This window comes from Mus caroli, chromosome X (assembly GCF_900094665.2).
Source record: "Mus caroli chromosome X, CAROLI_EIJ_v1.1, whole genome shotgun sequence".
NCBI lineage: Eukaryota > Metazoa > Chordata > Mammalia > Rodentia > Muridae > Mus > Mus caroli.
The window spans coordinates 74,039,261-74,059,337 of NC_034589.1; the positions used below are offsets into that span (position 1 = coordinate 74,039,261).

Below are 20,077 nucleotides of genomic sequence, written 5' to 3' on the forward strand. Positions count from 1 at the left end.
GGTGCTGATCCGGCCGGATGAGGCCTGTGGCCCTACTCTGGCTGGTTTCTGCTTCCCTAACTAATGCAGTCTCAGGTCCCGTGCGCAATTGGATTGGAGCAGCTACATTTCTTTTCTTTACCTGCCCTCTCATTTCATTGTGGTGGGGTCTCATGAATTACAGGGTGGCTTCAGACTTGCTATATATTCAAGGTTGATCTGAATTCCTGGTCTTATAGCCTTCATCTCCCAAGAGCTAGGAATACTAACTGTACCTGTAGTGCTAGGGAATAAATCCAGGGCTTTGGACATGCTAGGTTAGGACTATAGCAATTAAACTACATAGTCTTGTTCCTTTTATTTCAATTATCTAAACTTTATGATACTTAATGTCCCATGAATAAAAATTTTCATATATTTATGAAGTATCGATTGTTCTTATTAAAGAATAGTAAAATAAATTAACTTTAATTTTAATTATTTTATACAAGTGTGGTGACATCTTTCCAATCATATCTTGTTGTATAGCATATTGAGTTATTTGTAAGAATGTTTACTAAATGCAGCACAATTCTTTATACAGTACCAAAAAAGAAAGTCATGCATACACAAAGTAACATTTTGTTTTTTTCCACTAAAATAGCAGCAATTAACCAATAACCAAGCAAACCTAAACAAATCTTGATGAATAACGGGTGATGTCTCTTTGACATTTGGTGGTCACCACCAACAGTCAAAATAACAGCTATCGCAAGCTTCCTGTGTTTGTAAAAACAGCATTATGTGACGCACTTCCCTTTTTCAACCTCCAGGTTGGAAATATGCCCATTTTTGCAGATTACATTACATTACTATGCTGTGTTCTATTATTTGCCTGAGCTTGAATCACTATTTGCTCTAGCATCTTTTAAAGGAGGCCCACCCCTTTGTTGGTGATCAATGATCAGTCTGAAAACAAAAGAAGAAACAAGGAAAAAATAGATCCCTTGACTTCCTGCAGCTCTTTTCCATATGGTGATAACAGATGCCAACAGCTAAGGAATTCTCCAAATCTGCCTATAGCTTTGTGGATTGAGTGGGGATCAAGCAATGAGATACTCTGGAAGCTAACTTTAGGATATAGCAAGTATGAATTCATCCTAAAATGTGTCTTACAGTATTTAATATTATTACTCATGTAAAAAAATTGTAAATGGTTGCAGAATGTTTGGAAAGAATCTGGATCTCTAAAACAAATCAGCTTCCAAAGGAAGCTCTGGAGCACATAAGAGCAACAACAACATGCGGAAAAAATTCCTATGAGTGAGCTGAGATGTAGAGGCTGCCTGTAAACATACATGATGGTGAGGCAAGCAACTTAAGGCGGAGATGTTAGTAATCTTCAGAGCCCCACCCCAAGCTCTGTTGCTTCCTAAAGAATCTGAACTATTAAAAGTTCAAATAAAGATATACTTATTCAAAAAGTTAGCAATAAGCTGATGTTCTATGCTATTAGACATTATAGCTCTAAACACTCACATATATTAGTCACATTATGCTAACCACATCCTCCTAAAGGTACAAGTACAGGATGCATTAATTCTACCTCAAAGATGACAAAAAATTCCATTTAGGAAAGCTTTGAGATTTAGCTGAAGTAGTGGCCACAGAATTTGAATTCAGGCCTTCAAATTCTGAATTCATATAAATGTTAACATAGTACTCCACACAACATTTTCCCTTAGTTCCCTTATATCCTTTATAGCACATTGCTTTTATAATTTATATGAACTAGAATTATTTATAAAGTCATTGTGACAGATGGCCCATATCAGTAACGAAATGAACTTAAATATTTCTAATGTCCAAGATCCATAATACCCTTATGAAAAACACAAAATAAGCATAAAGATTTCATGTAATTGTTCCCACTTTAAACAATATTTAAAACACTGACTGCATAATAGGACCTTTTGATTTGTATTACTATATTTCTTTTTTACATTTTTTTTCAAAAATTGTAATTATTTTTATGTACATCAATACATGTGTACCTCAATGAGTTTGTGTGCACCATGTATACATACATGCCTACAGAGGCCACAGTGTGTTGGAACACCTAAAACTAGAGTTAAAGTCAGTTGTAAGGTGCTTGATGTAGATACAGAGAACCAAAACCAGGTGCTCTGAAGGAGCAGTAAGTGTTGTTAATGACTGAGTCAGCCCATTTGTGTTACTATTAACAAAACTTATATATGATCAAGGCATAAGTGTAATTTTGGCAGGAGTTATAAAGAAGTTGGAATTTGAGGAGATTTACATCATAACAAATTTGAACTATTACACACATACACACACACACACACACACACACACACACACACACACCATACCTCCAACACCACTACCACCACTTCCACCTTTGATACTTGTGTTGCCACCACCACCACCACCACCACCACCACCAAAACCAAAAATCAGAATAAATAAAAGAACTACAGGACTGAGCCCAGAGACCCCAATGGAAGACCTAGGGGAAGGACTGAAGGAGCTAAAGGGGATTGCAACCCCATAAGACCAACAATATTAACTAACTGGATCACCCAGAGCTACCAGAGACTAAACCACCAACCAAGGAGTATACATGGAGGGAACTAGGACTCCAGATATATATGTAGCAGAGGATGGTCTTATCTGACATCAATGGAAAGGGAGGGAAGCTTGATGCCCCAGCGTAGAGGGATGCTAGAAGGGTGAGGCAGGAGTGGGTGAATGGGTGCATGACCACGCTCATAGAGGCAAAAGGGAGCAGGAGGAGGGGGAATGAGATGGGAGGGTTGTGGAGGGGTAACTGGGAAGAGGGATATCATTAAAATGTAAACGAGTAAAATGATTAATAAAAAATTTTAAAAAAAGAACCAGTGAATAACCCATATTATATTGGTCTTTTTCTACATAATTTTGAATCAGACAAATTTTTCTAATACCAAGTTAAAACACAATTTAAGCAACTACAAACGCAGTTCTAGACATAATTTCTCTGTTACACTAGATTACCATCAAAAGAATCTAAATAATTTTAAAAGGGAAGACTTACCCCTTCCCATTTTTCTCTTGTAGCTTCTGACAGGTCTTGAATGATGATTCTCTGTACAAAACAGAGCACATACACAATGAGATTCACAGAGGCTGAGTCACAACATCAGATAAGCCCCATTACAGCTGATGAAGTCAGTGTGAGCATTTCATTTCAATGCATTCTAATCTTACTCCCTCACAAAACTGTGTTCTCGACCACAGATACCTAAACTCAGAGGACAGAAAGAGTATTCTGGAAAGCACAGGCTGTCTATATCAACTTACTCTCATCTTCTTTATCTGGTAATAGATTTTGCTCCTGCCAAATAATATTCACCAACTTGGTCACATGGTTAACTTTTAGGAGGATAGTCAACAAAAGATGGCAGGCAAAAATACCAAAGGCTCAATATTAATAATCAGGCTGCCATATTATTAGCTTTCTTGTCACTGCCTTCCCTTCATTATCATTGTGACAAGTACAATATCCTTTACAGTGTAACATTTTCCTGAATGGTGTCAAACAGAGGTTCCCCAAATCAAATTATCCTTGAGGCAAAGCATCCCACAGTTATTTCCAATAAGCATCATGAATCAAACACCATGGATTCCTGACAACAACATAAGAGAATTACAGAAAGCACACAAATTGCAGTGGAAATGAAAGAAAAGTAGACATAGCAAAATAGATATTCTGTTTTATAGGTGGAAAAAGCATAAACATACAACATATGCATAAGCCAATGCATATGAATAATTCTTTAGTTTATTCGACATACAAACCATAAGTTATTATTTACAGTCACTTGTCAAGTGTCAAGCTCTTAACGTGTAGCTCAGCAGCTGAACACAGGTGTGTGTGTGTGTGTGTTAAAAAATATGACCTATCAGCCCATTAGTAACCTTACTTGAAATTCAGTAGGAGAAATCAATAAATAAATGCCAGAATGAAACTTGATAACTAGGTGTGGAACCGAATAAACCATTTATTTATTTTAAATTCTTCACAAAATGGGGAAATGTGCTACATGTGGGTTTCTCAAATTACATATACTCATATACTCTTATTTTATATACTATATAATATATATTATGTCATAATGTGCATGCATTTAAGTATGTTCTGGACATCCTATAAGGTATTAAAAATTATGTCATTTAAAAGCAAGGAAGGCTCTTTGATAAAATAAATATCTGAAATACTGACATAAACCTATACAAGTTTCCTTGTCAACAAACTTTTCAGTTACTTAAAAATTATGGTCTGGACAGATGGCTCAATGGTTAAGAGCAATTATTGTTCTTACAGAGGACTAGATTTGATACTCAGAAATCACATAGTTGGTCACAAACATCCTTAATTCTACTTCCAGATCAGACCCCCTCTTCTGACTTCCACAGGCACAGGAACACATACACAAATGCACACAAAATAAATAATATAAAATTTTAAAATTGGATAATGAGAAAATGTAGCAAAAGTTCAACTTATTTGGTATTCTTTATGAGTAACATTTTTTTCAGGGTCAATTCTTCACTTGATCTTTGCCAAAAGGATGAGAAGTGATACCAGGGTTTAATTCTTTAAAGCATTTCTTATCATTTCATTTTCTTTCGAAATCAGTTGAAGTTCTTCAAAACAATCTTATACAGACAAGGGTTAGGTCTTGTGAGCTCATTAAAACACCAAGCAAATAAAACAGGAAAAAAAAATGAATAAATGATTAGTAGTTCGGAAGAAGGGGACTGATAAAGTGGGAGGTGAACAAGAAAGGGTAATGAAGGGTGATATAGCCAAAATGCATTATACCTATCTATCAAATTGTCATAATAAGATCGACTATTATATAATTAATATATGGACAAAAAACTGTAACAAACTTTTATGAAAAACACTAGTTAATAAATAGGTCGACACTTTAAGTTATTTAAGCTAAATTAGGGTAAGAACTATTGTTCCACTCACTGGAATTTCTCCTTGAAGTGGTCTGTATATGCTGTCATCAGAAACTAGAAGTTTGAAGCTCCAGTTGCCTCTTGACCTTTCAAGTGAAATTATTCTGGGAAGGATTTAGGAAAAAGCCAGTACAGTGAAGGGTAATACATTTTTATAAAAATGATGACTTGAAAGAGTTAAGCAGGGTGATAGTGGGGTGGCTTAAGTTGGATTTTAAGAGGCAATCATTGGCAAGTATGGGGAAGGAAAAGTTAAGGGGTGGGGATAGCTTGACTAGCAACAATGATATCAAAGATGCTAAAAGAAAATCTGGCAGGATTTCTTGATTTCATTGTTTTTTTTTTTCTTTTTAATTTCTTGCCTTTTCTTTATTATGGAATCAATCTCTTTAGAAAAAAAAAAAAAGCCTATTTCTGTTGTTAGTGGGAACCACAAAGGAAAGAAAGGACTATGAGACAAGGCCAGAATTTTCCAGAGGTCAGCATGGTAAGAAGAGTCATCTGGAGAAGATGAAACCAAGGAAGCAAAAGTCAATATTTGCGCGTCAGCCACCTCATCCAGACGTCTAGAGGCAAACCTCAAAAAATCAGACTCTGGTTTTAAACAAAATGATTTCCTCATATATACAGGGTACAGAACTTACTAAGCCAAGCCAAGCTCTCTTCTGTTGCCAAAGTTTAACAAGTTCCTTCAACTCTCATCTCCTTTCATTTGAGAGGTGTTTGTGGGGCAGTGGGAGGTGGTAGTGGTTGGGGAGTACTTAAAGGTTTATACTTCTCTAAACATGAGGATTACTCAATCTTGTTTCTCAGATAGATCCCTATCTTAAAACTAAATAGCAGCCTACTCTTCCCCAACAACAGGAGCAGAGGCTCTCTCTAAAGCTTTAGCCTAACTGCAGTATCTATATACCCAAACAGGGCTGCCTTGTCTGGCCTCAGTGGGAGAGGATATGCCTGGGGACATCCAAGTGGGGGCAAACCTCTCAGAGGAGAAGGGGAAGGGGCATGGGGGAGAGGCAGCACTTAGGATGTAAATAAATAAAAAAATTAAAAGGTATGTCTTATTTAAAGCACTGGATAATAGTGAATTATTTAACTATTAATTTTATTTCATTTATTTTTTAATTATTTAAGCAATCATTAAAATGTGTCATGTAAATATAAAGAATCGTAATATATAATTATATATGATATTATGTTGGTTGTTTACACTTTTTGTTACCCATACAAAATACATTATTTTGTTCATCCTAATATAACTGAGAGAAGATATTAGCCATAAGATTTTTTTTCCATAGGAAATATTTTAATTGCCAAAAATAATTCAGTATGCACTAGAAATATAGTAGCTCTTTATAATAAAATTCTGTCTGAAAAGACTAAATAGTATTTCCTACATAATGCAATATACTCACAAACAATTAACAAAGTACTTTTTGGACAAATATTAAGAAATATAAATAGGCACACATTTATCCCAGCAAAAGAAGTCAGATCTCTGTGACTTTAAGAGCAGCCTGAGCTACATAGTGAATTTGAAGCCAGTCAGAGTTACAGAGTGAGGCCCTGTCTCAAATGAAGTAAAATAAAATAAAACTAATCAGTCTTCCATATATTTACATTACATTGCACTAAATAACCTCTAAAACAATGGTTCTCAAACTGTAGGTGATGACCCCTTGGGGGGGGTCACATATCAAATATCTTGCACATCAGATATATACATTATGATTCCTAACAGTAGCAAAATTAGAGTTATAAAGAAGCAATGAAATAATTTTATGGCTGGGCATCATCACAACATGAGAAAATGTATTAAAAGGTCGAAGCATTGGGAAAAGTGAGACCCACTGCTCTCCCTAAAACTAGATCCTGCCTTCCTGAAAAGTAAGGTCTTCAACCAGAAGTGGTGGTGTATGTCTATAATCGCAGTACTCCAGAAGCAAAGGCAGGCGGATCTCTGTGAGTTTGGGGACACTGTGGCTTACATAGCCAGAGATAGAAGGGAAAGTATCTCTCTATAATACAACCCTGTCAAAACAGACTCCAGTCACACCTTAAATATGCTTTGAAGAGTTTTAACTCTATTTTATCTGAATTGTCTAAATTAGACATATTAGTACCAGAGGATCCAGCAATACCACTCCTGGGCATATACCCAGAAGATGCACCAACATATAACAAGGACACATGCTCCACTATGTTCATAGCAGCCTTATTTATAATAGCCAGAAGCTGGAAAAAAAACAGATTTCCCTCAACAGAGGAATGGATACAGAAAATGTGGTACATTTATACAATGGAGTACTACGCAACTATTAAAAACAAGGAATTTGTGAAATTCTTAGGCAAATGGATGGATCTGGAGGATATCATCCTGAGTGAAGTAACCCAATCACAAAACAAACCTCACATGATATGCACTCACTGATAAGTAAGTGGATATTAGCCCAAAATCTCGGACTACCCAAGATACAATTTTCAAAACACATGAAACTCAAAAAGAAGGAAGACCAAAGGGTGGATACTTCGATCTTAGAAGAGAGAACAAAATATCCATGGAAGGAGTTACAGAGACAAAATTTGGAGCAGAGACTGAAGAAATGACCATACAGAAACTGCCCCATCTGGGGATCCATCCCATAAACAACAACCAAAACCAGAGACTACTGTGGGTGCCAACAAGAACTTGCTGACAGGAGCCTGATATAGCTGTCTCCTGAGAGGCTCTGCCAGTGCCTGGCAAATACAGAAGTAAATGCTCACAGCCATCCATTGAATGGAGCACAGGGTCCCCAGTGAAGGAGCTAGAGAAAGTACCCAAGGAACTGAAAGGATTTGCAGCCCCATAGGAGGAACAATATGAACTAACCAGTACCCCCCTAGAGCTTCCTGGGACTAAACCACCAACCAAAGAAAACACATGGTGGGACTCGTGGCTCTAGCTGCATATGTATCAGAGGATGGCCTAGTCAGTCATCAATGGGAAGAGGCCCTTGGTCCTGTGAAGGTTCTATGCCCCAATATAGGGCAATGTCACAGCCAGGAAGCAGGAGTGGGTGGGTTGGTGAGCAGGGAGAGGGGGTAGGAGACAGGGGGTTTTCAGAGGGGAAATCAGGAAAGGGGGTAACATTTGAAATGTAAATAAAGAAAAATAAAAAAAAAATCAATCATTCTAAGTAGTGACACCTTCCCTTATTATTTGATCAAGATGTAATCGTTTCTTTGAACTCATTGTATGAAATTTAGCTTAGATAGATACAAATACTTTATAGTGTATATCAGACTAATCTCACAAAGTAATTAATATTTCTACTATACATGTATGGGGTTCCCTACGGGGTAAAAGATTATTCTCAAAGAAAGATATAATGCTTGCTCAAAAAATATGTTCAGGAAATATAACATTTGCCTTAGTTTCCCTTAGTGTAGAAGGGAATTTTTTTTTATTTTTGATTTTTTTTTTATTTTTTTGATTTTTTTTTATTTTTCTTTATTTACATTTCAAATGTTACCCCCTTTCCTGATTTCCCCTCTGAAAACCCCCTGTCTCCTACCCCCTCTCCCTGCTCACCAACCCACCCACTCCTGCTTCCTGAGTGTGACATTGCCCTATATTGGGGCATAGAACCTTCACAGGACCAAGGGCCTCTTCCCATTGATGACTTAGTTTAGTGCCTAAAAACGCTAGTAAATCTATATGCCATATTAATTGATTTTAAGGGTTGTTAAGATTTCACTGACTATATTTTAGACTTTTTATATGTGTATGGGTGATTTGCCTGTATGTGTCTGTGTATCACATGCATGTCTGGTGCCTAAGAAGACCAGAAGAGGGCATTGAATCACCTAAAGCTAGTGTTTCAGATAGTTCAGAAGTGAATCCTTTGCAAGAACAAAAATTACCTTTAAATGCTGAGCCATCTACTCAGTGCCCAATGTTAAGTTCTTTTGCAAAATTCATCTATCTACACATAGTTAATGGTCTTTCAATTAGACTACATTCTTCCTTCAGCCTTTATTCAGTTTACACTTGTGTTTTAAATTATTAAATTTCATTGCTTCGGTAGGTTAGTATAATTTAGAACTGAAAACTTGACAGAAATATCATGTTCCACATAGTACTTTAGGTAAACTAATGTGTGTGTGTGTGTGTGTGTGTGTGTGTATGTGTGTGCGTGTGTGTGTATCTAGACCAACCTTACATCAATATCTGGGATGTGCTATTATTTTAACTTACTAAATACCAAATAACATTTTATTACACTAAACAGTTTGAATACCAATTAAATAATCAGTTCATAATAATATCAGGCAAATTGTGAGAATCTTTTATAGTCTAGTGAGTTAAAATATCCTCAATTTGGTAAAACAATTATACATATTTTCTCTAATTTTAGACAGACAGACATTGAAAACTATGCTGTATGCTTACTTTTCAACAGCGAATTTTTATTGCAGTTTTTAAACTATGTTTAAAGTAGAGAGAGAGCAATGTTATTATATATGTATATATAATAACATAATATTATACATAATTTATATTATATATATATATATATTTCTTGATAGATGCAAAAAGTAATGATTACAGAAAAACATTGCCTTTTAAATAATAACAGGGACACTTTTGCCAAAGACTGGAGTAACTGGCCAATGCAGTATTAGGGAGAAGGAAACTGAGAGGCAGTGATACAACTCTAATCCTGTTTTATGTAGTTCTTCAGCCACATAGGTGGCCTCACAAACCCCATGTTGACCATGGGAAAGTTCATCTTGGAAGGGAGAAGGAGTCTAAGTGCCCCCCTTCCCCGGTAAAGTTGTTAAGCTAAGGCACTCCTGTCAAGGTAGCACTTGAAAATATTCTGCAAATACCTAAATGAAAATGATAAGCTCAAAACCGATCATTTTAGCTACTCATTGTACGATATTAAGCAAATAATTCACTGTAGCAGAATAGTTACCATGGTCTTATAGCACAGGCACAGTAAGAGTAAGACATCGGACAAAAAGTGCAAACAAAATGGGAAAGGGTAGCAAAAGGCAAACAGGCCAAGAAACTAAAGATTTACCTGTAGAAAAGGGAGACACTGAAAATCAGAGTCCATCCTCTAAAGCTGAAGAGAAAGAAGCCAAGTCCAACTGATCATGTGTCATGTCTCTCAGTACTTCCTGTCTTCCTGGTTCAACAAGCCAGAGGAATATTATTAACTATTTTGTAAATGTGAGTTTCTTAGGAGCTCTAGCAATATTTTTTAAAAGGGGGAAATCCCACCTCATCCAATTTTTCTAAGTGTAAATAATTTTTAAGAGGTAAAGACATTCACTGGTTGTTTACTCTAAGGTAGAACCAGAAGATAGTAGGATCTTGAATCAGAGAGACTCATTGTCTCAGGGTCAGCAAGCAAACCAGTCCACAGAGAGGGACTAGTTTTATATTCCTCAGTACAAAGCATACTAAATAACAACTCGGAGTCACAGTCATGTATTTATATCTAGATTAGTTTGAATTACTTCTTGTCTCCTGTTTTGTTTGTTTGTTTGATGTTTTTAGCAGAATTATTTACAAACAAACAAACAACAACAAAAGCATTTGTTGGTTCTTTCCCTATTAGAACTGTCTATCCTGTATTCTGGTTGTGGTGGTCAATTTTGATAATGCTCTGGAAGAAAGAAAATTTGAGGATATGGGATGTGTGAAATAAAATTGTGAACCAGTGAAAGTAAAAGATTATGAGCATTTGATAGTCATGTGAGATCCTCTTAAGGAAAATTTGTGGACAAATCTGAAACGGGATTATCAGTTTCACAACTGTTTAAAATAAACACAAGAGCTGGAGAGTTGGCTCGGCAGTTAAGAGCAATCTTTGTAGCAGAGAACCTGGATTTAACTCTCAATACTTAAATGGGGGCTCCAGTCCCAGGGAATTTGATTCCCTCTTCTGACTTTCACAGGCACCAGATATACATACTGTAAAACACATGAATAAAATAATAAAATAAATATACATAAAACTTAAATAGGAGCATGGCTGTTTGAATTTTTGTATGTATCTTAGGAATTCTAAAAGAATTGAAATGTCCGTGTACTGATTGACAAGTAATAAGATCTAAGTTATAAAAGAGAAAATAAGTAAGTGAATAAATAAATGGTGGGTAAAATACAGTTAATAAAGACTTCTAACAAAAGGTGAAATCACAGTTCAGGTTTTAGAATTTATGCCCGGCTTGCCAACTCCTATCTGGTCTTAGGCAACTCATTTAACCTTTTCAACCTTTATTTCACCATATTGGGATTATCAAAGCATCTCTAGCATCATAGGCCTTGAGGAAAGTTTGAATGAAAAAGCTGTAACAGTTCTTGGAATCAGTGAGTAGGATCATGAAGGTGTTAGGTTTAACACCTACTACCCAAATGCTATGGTTCCATCTGGTTCTTCTGGCTTTCTTTTCATGTGGTCACTATGGTTCAATGCATTCAGAATTAATAATAACAGCTTAAGAGAGGGTAGTATAATATTTATTCTACAAGTGAAATTTTGATTTTTGATTTTTCTTCAGCTATTATAACTATTAAACTTGGGGATGGTAATTCTTTAACTATATCCTTTGTCATTTCTACAAATATTTGCCCTCTTTTCCCCAGTCTCCTATTCCTTGTAGTTATTCTTCTAATAATCCTCTGAGATTCAACTACAGTTAGCTATTAGTTTCAAAACACTGCAGGACATATTTTAATTTGCAGAGATGCATATCCACACTGTCATTAGTTTTAAACTACAAGGATGTCATAGATGGTTGGGAAAACTGCTTACTTCTCAGCCCTACCCTGCACGTTGACTCATTTTACAATAACCTCTGGAAACCATGCTTATAGTCCTAATGTTTAATTTCTTTACCACGTCCCATGGCTCTTCTAATTTAAGATTTAGAAGGCCAAAGAGCCCTTGTAGCACATGCTAAAGATAAGATAATCCCTGGAATCCTGCCATTCTTAAGAAATCTTTCCTAAAGCTATAGATATCTTCAGTTGTCAGAGGGTTCTTCTGTAAGAGAAAGGATGTGTCTTGTCCTGTCTTGCTTTGTCTTGCGACATGATTATTCAATGTAGCCCTGGTTAGTCTGGAACTCAAAGATCCTCCTGTCCCCCTAGTGGTGCAATTCAAGGCCTGCACCACCATACCTGGAACCTTTTACTCTATTAGGCCTCATTTCCCCTTCCCCGCACCCCCCCCCCGGCTTTCCATTCTTCCTGATATCACATCTTTCAAATAATAAAGGTTCAATTGGCACATGCTGCATACATGTGCACTGTTTTAAGGAAATTTCACTTATCAGGGCCCAAAACAACTCTATAATGTAGAAAGAAAATAACTATTGATACATTTTGAAGAAATCAAATTCCTCGTGTTCAAACAGCTAATAGGTAAGAGCATTTCAGGATTGGGTTAATGTCTCAACGCATTTATACTGAAATACCATAATTTTCTAATCTTCACGGAGACACTTGTGATGCTCTGGATATAAAATAATGAACCACAAAAGCCATGTGTTAAAGGCTTGATCACGTTGCTACTCAAAGGTAGCAAAAACTTTAGAAAATGAAACCAGTGGCATGAAATGGGTCCCAAAAGAACATGAAATAAAGATGTCCCAAAAGAACACATCCTGTCTCTATACCCTTTGTTGTTGTCTGTTTCCTGGAAGCCTTAAGAGTGCAGCATTCTTCCAGCACACCCACTGGCTTATCACAAGGAGAGAAACAACAGTCAAGTGACCATGGACTGAAGCTTCTGAAACCAAAATAAATTCTTCCCTCTTTAAGTTGATTTTCTGAGGTATTTGATCACAGAGAAGGAAAGCTGACTAATACAACACCAGTGTTACTACAGATCAAGATCTTGTCATGCATTTTCTTACAACAAATCTGGCATTCTTTCAGTCAAATCTTTAATCATTAAATAGTTATTTACTTTAAGGCAAGAGATGTTTACTTGGTAGACTGTTTGCCTAGCATGCACAAGGCTCTGTGTTTGATTCCCAGACCCATGTAAAACTCAGCATGGTGATGCGTAATTCCAGCAGTAGGCTGTGCAGGCAGGAGGATCAGTGTCATCCTTGGTTACATAGAAATTTGAAGGCCAGCCTGGAATACATGAGATCTTGTCTCAAAGCCAAAACCAAATATTGACTTAATATCATGTTTCAGTAATTTTCCTGAATATTAGAGATTTAATGGCAAGTAACACAAGTGATCACTGCTGCAGGAAAGGGTAGAATTTGTGAAGATGTGTGTGTGTGTGTGGTGGGGGGGTGTTCACGTGTTCATGTGTTCATTATATTTTTAAGGTGTAAATAAAGGAACTTAATTAGAGAAAAACAAGAAGTCCAATACAACTTTAGCACAGTAAATGAGAGAAGGATAAAGATGAAAATCAATGGTACAAAGCATTATGAGTTGGCACAACATTTAGATATCTGTTCTAACTGCGGTGAAAACCATTAAGCAATGCCCTTGTGGTCATAAAACAACCGACTCCCTAAGAGCTTGCTGAATTTTTCAAAATCCTACTAACCTTTAGCTACTTCCTGTGCAATGTTCACTTCACCAGATCCATTGTCTACAGTGCAAAAAAAGATTGCATTAACTCACATAAAAGATGGAAATGCTGATATATGTCATAAGTAAATGCTATGTATTAATACCTTTTAAAAATACAAAAACTACTACATCAAAGTACCATAACACTATAGATTCTTTAAATTTAGTATGTACTAAATCATATATCTATGCATGCATACATGTATGCATATAGTTGCTTTAGGTAGAAGTGCCAAAAATCACAACAAATATTGCTGAATTTTGAGATACCTTGTAGAATCTGTGGCACAATACTAGCCAAGTTATAAGATCAAACAAAGAGCACTTTCTATTTTGTTTTCCAGTTTTCCTAAGCTTAGGGTATAGTAACAGATACCAAAATCAGAACAGTCACCTTTTCAATTCAACAAACATCTGCCTACTAAGATATATAATGCTTATTTGTTAACATGTCTAGGTCTCTCAGATTGCAACAGTATACAATACAGGTAAAAAAATTCTCTGATCTCATGAAAGTTACAACCTATAGAGAAAAACATAAAATTATTTCTGTGCCATTTCATTTAAGTAAGTAAAATATACAATATCTTAAATAATGAGCAATAGTGGTCGATACCCAAAATGACAATTAGGGAGGAAAGAATATAAACTATTAAAATAATAAGAGTGTAAGGTAAGTATTTCCATTGCTTTTGTTGCTGCTATTTGTATGTTTGTTTGAGGCAGGGTCTTACTATAAAGCCAAGGCTTATCTAGAATTTGAGATCCTCTTGGCTCACTCAGCCTTCCAAGTTGAATTATAAAAGTACACCATTATGCAAGACCCACTTCTGATCTTCTGGTACTTGCTTTTTACTAGTTTCCTTATGACATAGTAGTTGGTATATATCATATGGCAGAGGTCATTAGACTATCTATAGCATATACAAGCGAAAATATTTACATTTCAAAGATTCCTGCTGTGACATTCTCCTGTTACAGTATTAAATCAGGCAGAGAAGTGAATTTGTATGTGACAATGATTTAACAGGATCAGTGAGAGAGGTCAGTAGGTTATGATAGTTGTCATAAAGCCTGACAACTCAAGTTCAATCCCCAGGACCCAAAGGCTTTAAGAAGAGAATCATTAACTAGAGCAACTAGAGAGCAAAAGGAGATCAAGGGGATACAAATTGGAAAGGAAAAAGTCAAGTTATCACTATTTGCAGATAATATGCTAGTATACATAATAAGTGAACCCCAAAATTCTACCAGAGAACTCCTCCAGCTGATAAACACCTTCAACAAGTGGCCAGATACAAAATTGACTTTATACAGATGAAAAACTGGCCAAGAAAGAAATTGGGGAAACAATGTCTTCACAAGAGCCACAAATAATACAAAATATCTTGGTGTGACTATAACTAAGCAAGTGAATGATCTATGACAAGACCTTCAAGTCTGTGAAGAAAGAAATCAAAGAAGACCTCAGAAGATGGAAAGATCTCCCATGCTCATGGATCAATAGGATTAACATAGTAAGACTGGCCACCATACCAAAAGCAATCTACAGATTCAATGCAATCCCCAACAAAATTCTATTAGAAAGAAATATGCCACATACTTTACAAAGTCATGTATGTATGTATGTATGTATGCATGTATGTATATGAAGAGGGAGAACATTTACTCACAGATAATGAGGTCAGTTAAGGCCTTTAATCTGAACACCAATGAAACTGGAAAAAAAGAAAAGCACCATTTCAAGGCCAGTCTTGGGCTACATTAGGAGTTTTCTCAAAAAATAAATAATGAAAGGAGAGATTACAAAGGAAAAGCTTTTTTAAGGCAGGCAGGGGAGTGTGACAGCTTATTCATTCATTACCTTGACTGTGAAAACAACTTCATGGGTAGATATATACATTCAAAATGTTTCCAAATTTATCTTCATACATAAACGTGATAACAATTTACATCAATTACACCTCAATAAAATTGGATACAAAAAAAGCTGAACTAAATTGATAATCTAATCATAAAAATATACAAAGTTTTCTACATAGTATAATTGTGACATCCTTTCATTTAATATATATATTAAATATATAAATATATATATATACATATATGTGAAACAATATACACATGGTTCTTGACATTCAATGGATCAATTTACTAGTTTTCAACTTCATAACTGTATGAAAGATACATACTTTCAGAAGAAAATGTACATGAATTTTCAATCTGGATCTCATTCCAGGCTGGTAATACATAATCTGATCCTCTCTTGATTTTGTTAGGCAGTAGCAGTGAGCCACAGACACCAGTCAGCCAAACAAAACTTAGTGTACTATATTGCTGTGATGGGGTGGAAGTATTAACTGCATTTTCAACTTAAAATATTTTCAAGTTACAATGGGCTTAAACTTTGTATAATTCCATTGTAAGATTGTATATAAAATGTTACCTCTGTGTGTGACAGAGTATGTGTGTACTTTAGCTTTAGTTAATACAAACAGCTTTTACCGAGGCTTACCTCAATGTATATGAGTCAACAATCTTGGAAGCAGATTCTCAAACCTTTTTAAGCCTTCAAATAACTGTAGCCCTGACAACTTGAGGGTCATATGAAAGGAATATGCTATACTAAAATCACCCAGTTATACTGCTCCTGGACTACTGATTCTCAGAAAAACACATCTGCTAATTACAATTGCTAGGCCTTGATAAAATTTAATGTGCAGGATAACATAGATAATGTACCACATATCATTTTATGCAATACTTTTAAATGGAGCATACATAAAGGTAAGAAAGGCCCAACTGTTTGGGGGCCCTAGTGAAGGAGTCAATCACTGCTAAGCATTGTTAAATGCTATTAACTCTTGTTACATGTATTAGCAATCTTAGTTCTATGTTGAGTTTTTGCTAACTTTATATTGATTTGCCATACTCCTTCTAATGTTTTCTTTGATTAAAAGTATGGGCATCTCAGTGATACGAGTATTGATGGCTCATTCAGATGGCCCAGGGTCATTCCCAGCACCTACATGGTAGTTCAACCATCTGTAAATTTAGTTCCTGATGATCTAAGGCCTTCCTCTTGACTTGCCTGGAATGCATATAGTATCCATAAGGTGCAGGCAAAACATTTAAACACATAAAAAAAATCAGTAAATCTAAAGGTTTATAAGTTTAAAAATACCAATAGTAGGTGGCATTTGACAGCTTTTTTTTTCCTTTTTTATTTATTCTTCTCTCATACAATATATTATGCCCTTAGCCTCCCTCCCTGAGCTCCTCCCAGTACTTCCCCAGCCCCATGGAAGATTAGAGAGGGAGGATTGCTGGAGCCAGAGGGTTCAAAGGCCAAGAATACAGCCCACAGAATCAACCTAGCAATCATGGAGCCTATATAGGTTTGCATGCATATATGTTATGGTTGTTAGCTTAGTGTTTTTGTAGAACTCCTAACAGTGGGGCTGGGGACTGTTTCTGTCTCTTTTGCCTGCTTTTTCCTTCTACTGGGTTGCCTCATCTAGCCTTGCTATGAGGATTTCTGTATAGTCTTATTGTAACTTGTTTTGCTATGTTCAGTAGATATCTCTGGAAGGCCTGCTTTTTTCTGAAGAAAAACAGAGGAAGTGGATCTGGAGGAGAGAGGAAGTGGGGGAAAGGGATTCCTTCCCCTGGGAGTTGCAACATTGAGCCTGTTAAAAGGCTTTCCTATATTGTTCCTGTCTACTTTTAAACATTGTCATTAGAACAGGCTGTATTGTAAACACAAAGAGCATATAATGGCTGCAGCAGTGGAGCTGCAGCAGTGATGAAAGAAGCAGCTACATTGCCAAGGGGATAGATGTAGACTTCCAGAGAAAGAAGAGGACAAGGCTGAAGTTGGTGAAGGGGTGCAAGAAAGTTCTTGGCCATTGGAAGCATTTTAAGGAACTACCAAGTACCCTGACACTCTAGGCCTGAGTATTAACATTAGACATTACCAAGGCTCGAGTTACAACAGACTAGGCCTATCAGCTGTAACACTAGTAAGGCTTCTACAGCCTTAGGCCCAAGAGCTGTAATATTAACCATGTAGGGGCTGATGGTCTCAATACCCATTAAAGAGGTTAACACTAGCAGATTCTGAATTATGCTGGAACTCACTGTTGCTGGAAGCCAAGGATTAGAACATCTGTAGAGTGTCAGGGCTCTGAACAAACTCTGACTCCCAGGACTGTGGTTGGAAGCTTCTGGGTCTGCTAGCCCAGTCACAGCACTAACACTTAAAAGTTCACAACTACAAACAACAGATACACATTTCATCATCTACTAAAATGTTTATCTGGATAGAGCATAAGGATCACAGCTAGCAGACTGGTAACACAAAAAGAAAAGCATGAAATCATGAACATATCCCTTGCTAAATTCTAACAAAATAAACACTCCCTTGTAACCAAAATATGCAAAGATACAGAACAATATAATGTACTGAATTCTAACAGAATAAAGACACCCATGTCACCAAAACGTGCAGATTAAGACACAGAACAAAATTTCATGGAGGAGCCCTACAAGCCCTCCATATATCCAATTCTTAGTTTCTAGCAAGGGTAGCGACTAGGCTTATACAGCTAATTTTTACACAGTAGATGAGTTTTGCATGAAGGGGTAGTTAAGACAGGGTTTTTCCATATACCCTAATCTTGCCCTGAACTCATCTGCAGCTGGCTCCAAACACATAATCATTCTGCCTCAACACTGCCTCCTTCTGCTCAGTGCTGGGATTACAAGTGTGTGATAACATGCCCAGTTTAGTTGTGCATATTTCTGAATGTCACAAAAATGGCATGAGTGTGGAGTCCTTTAGTTCAAGCATTTTTTGCTCACTACCATGCTCATGAAACCCATTCACATTGTTGCACAAACCTGGAGTACATTCATTTTCACTACTGATTCTATGTTAGGTGTATGTTACACTTTTTTACTATTAATGAACATTGAATTATTTTAGATATAAGTTTGCTATAAGCAGTGCTGTATACATTTCTGTCTCCTGGAATTACTGTTTCATAGAACATATCTACATTAAGCTTTACTTGCATAAAACAATCTTTCTGTGCAAGTACCAACAGGCTTCCAGGTGTTATACATTCTTAAAGACCTTTTTAAAAATTTTTTCAGTACTCTGATAGAAGGAAGTAGTGGCATGCTATACTTTTTTTTTTTTTTTTTTTTTTTTTTTTTTTACCAAGTGAGACATTTGAACATACTTATATGTGTTAACTGGTCTTTTGGAGTTCTTTTGTACATTATTTGCTTCAAGTCATACCCACTGAAGTATATATTTTTGTCTGTATTTTAAATGTTTTAGTTTATTATTTGTGTTTATATACACACATGTGTACATGCACATGTGATATGTATTTGTAGCCATTTGTGCCATGGCACATGTTTAGAGGTCAGAGAACAACTTTGTTGAGACAGCACTCCACTTTCTCCTTATGTGGATTCCAATGAACAAAGTCAGGTCACCAGTCCTACATGGCAAGTACCTTTATCCACTGACATCTCACTGGCCTTATTTCATGGTTTTTTGAATGCAGGGTCTCACATAAGCAAGGCTGTCCTCAAACTTACTATGTAGCTCAGGTTGGTCTTGAACTCTTGGTTATCCTACCTCAAACTCCCAAATATATGAGACAGGAAGCCAGGTGGAGCATATACTTTTAAAATAAGCAAATAGTCATAATTATATAAACGTTCCCTATGGTTTGGTGAAAAAAAAAATGGCTTGAGCAGCAGAATAGTCATTAAGACAAAGAGGGCCAGCAAGATGGCTCAAGGGGTACAGGTGCTTAACATCCAAGCTGGGCAACTTTATTTCAAACCTCAGAACCCATGTAAGGGTACAAGAAGAGAACTGACTTCAAAAAGTTGTCCTCTGATTTCCATATGTGCATGTGCTCACACACAAATATCATGTGCACACAAAATATGATCATTTTTAAAAGATAAAGAACATCAAATGGGAATATCAATAGTTATCTCTTCCAGTATATAAAGATTGAGAATGGAAACTAGAAAAGTAGTAATGAAAATGAACCTCTAAAGCAATAACAAGACAAGGGAAGGGGCAGGGGATATTATGAAGACAAAACACATGAGTAGGATCTGAATCTTTTTAGCAGATTGGAAGGAAACCACAAAAAAGAAATAGGTCAAGAAACATGTTACCCATCGTCACAGTCCAGAAGGGCTTTTTGAAATAAAACAGGGTATCGATGGTCTTTAGTCTGTTTTTTAGTGCTATGCAATTTAGCGCAGTTCAGTGTTCTTAGGATAAAACACTAAATTTTACATAAACAGACATGGATCCTACCTGTAAGTGGTATACATATCTCAAGGGTCAAAAATTCATCCTTTAAAGGTACTATTGAATTAGCCAGTAAGGATGTATTAACCTTTCTTTAAACTCACAAGCCAACATTAGAATTTACTTTCCTT

The 20,077-nt window shown here is 36.2% G+C and overlaps 1 protein-coding gene across 6 annotated transcripts in view; it reads right to left on the reverse strand.

The window, feature by feature from the left end:
- Window positions 1–20,077, reverse strand: part of Prrg1 (proline rich and Gla domain 1) — a 128,915-nt gene that overhangs the window by 67,602 nt on the left and 41,236 nt on the right. For 3 of the 6 annotated variants that reach the window (XM_021153770.1, XM_021153771.2, XM_029473594.1), the window contains exon 2: window positions 3,056–3,106. In XM_021153770.1, the coding sequence (XP_021009429.1) occupies window positions 3,056–3,065 (10 nt within the window). In that variant the 5' untranslated portion in view covers window positions 3,066–3,106. Of the gene's footprint in view, window positions 1–3,055; window positions 3,107–10,067; window positions 10,176–13,571; window positions 13,617–15,270; window positions 15,317–20,077 lie in introns of those variants that run through there. The other 3 variants (XM_029473596.1, XM_029473595.1, XM_029473597.1) reach the window with 3 other exon arrangements.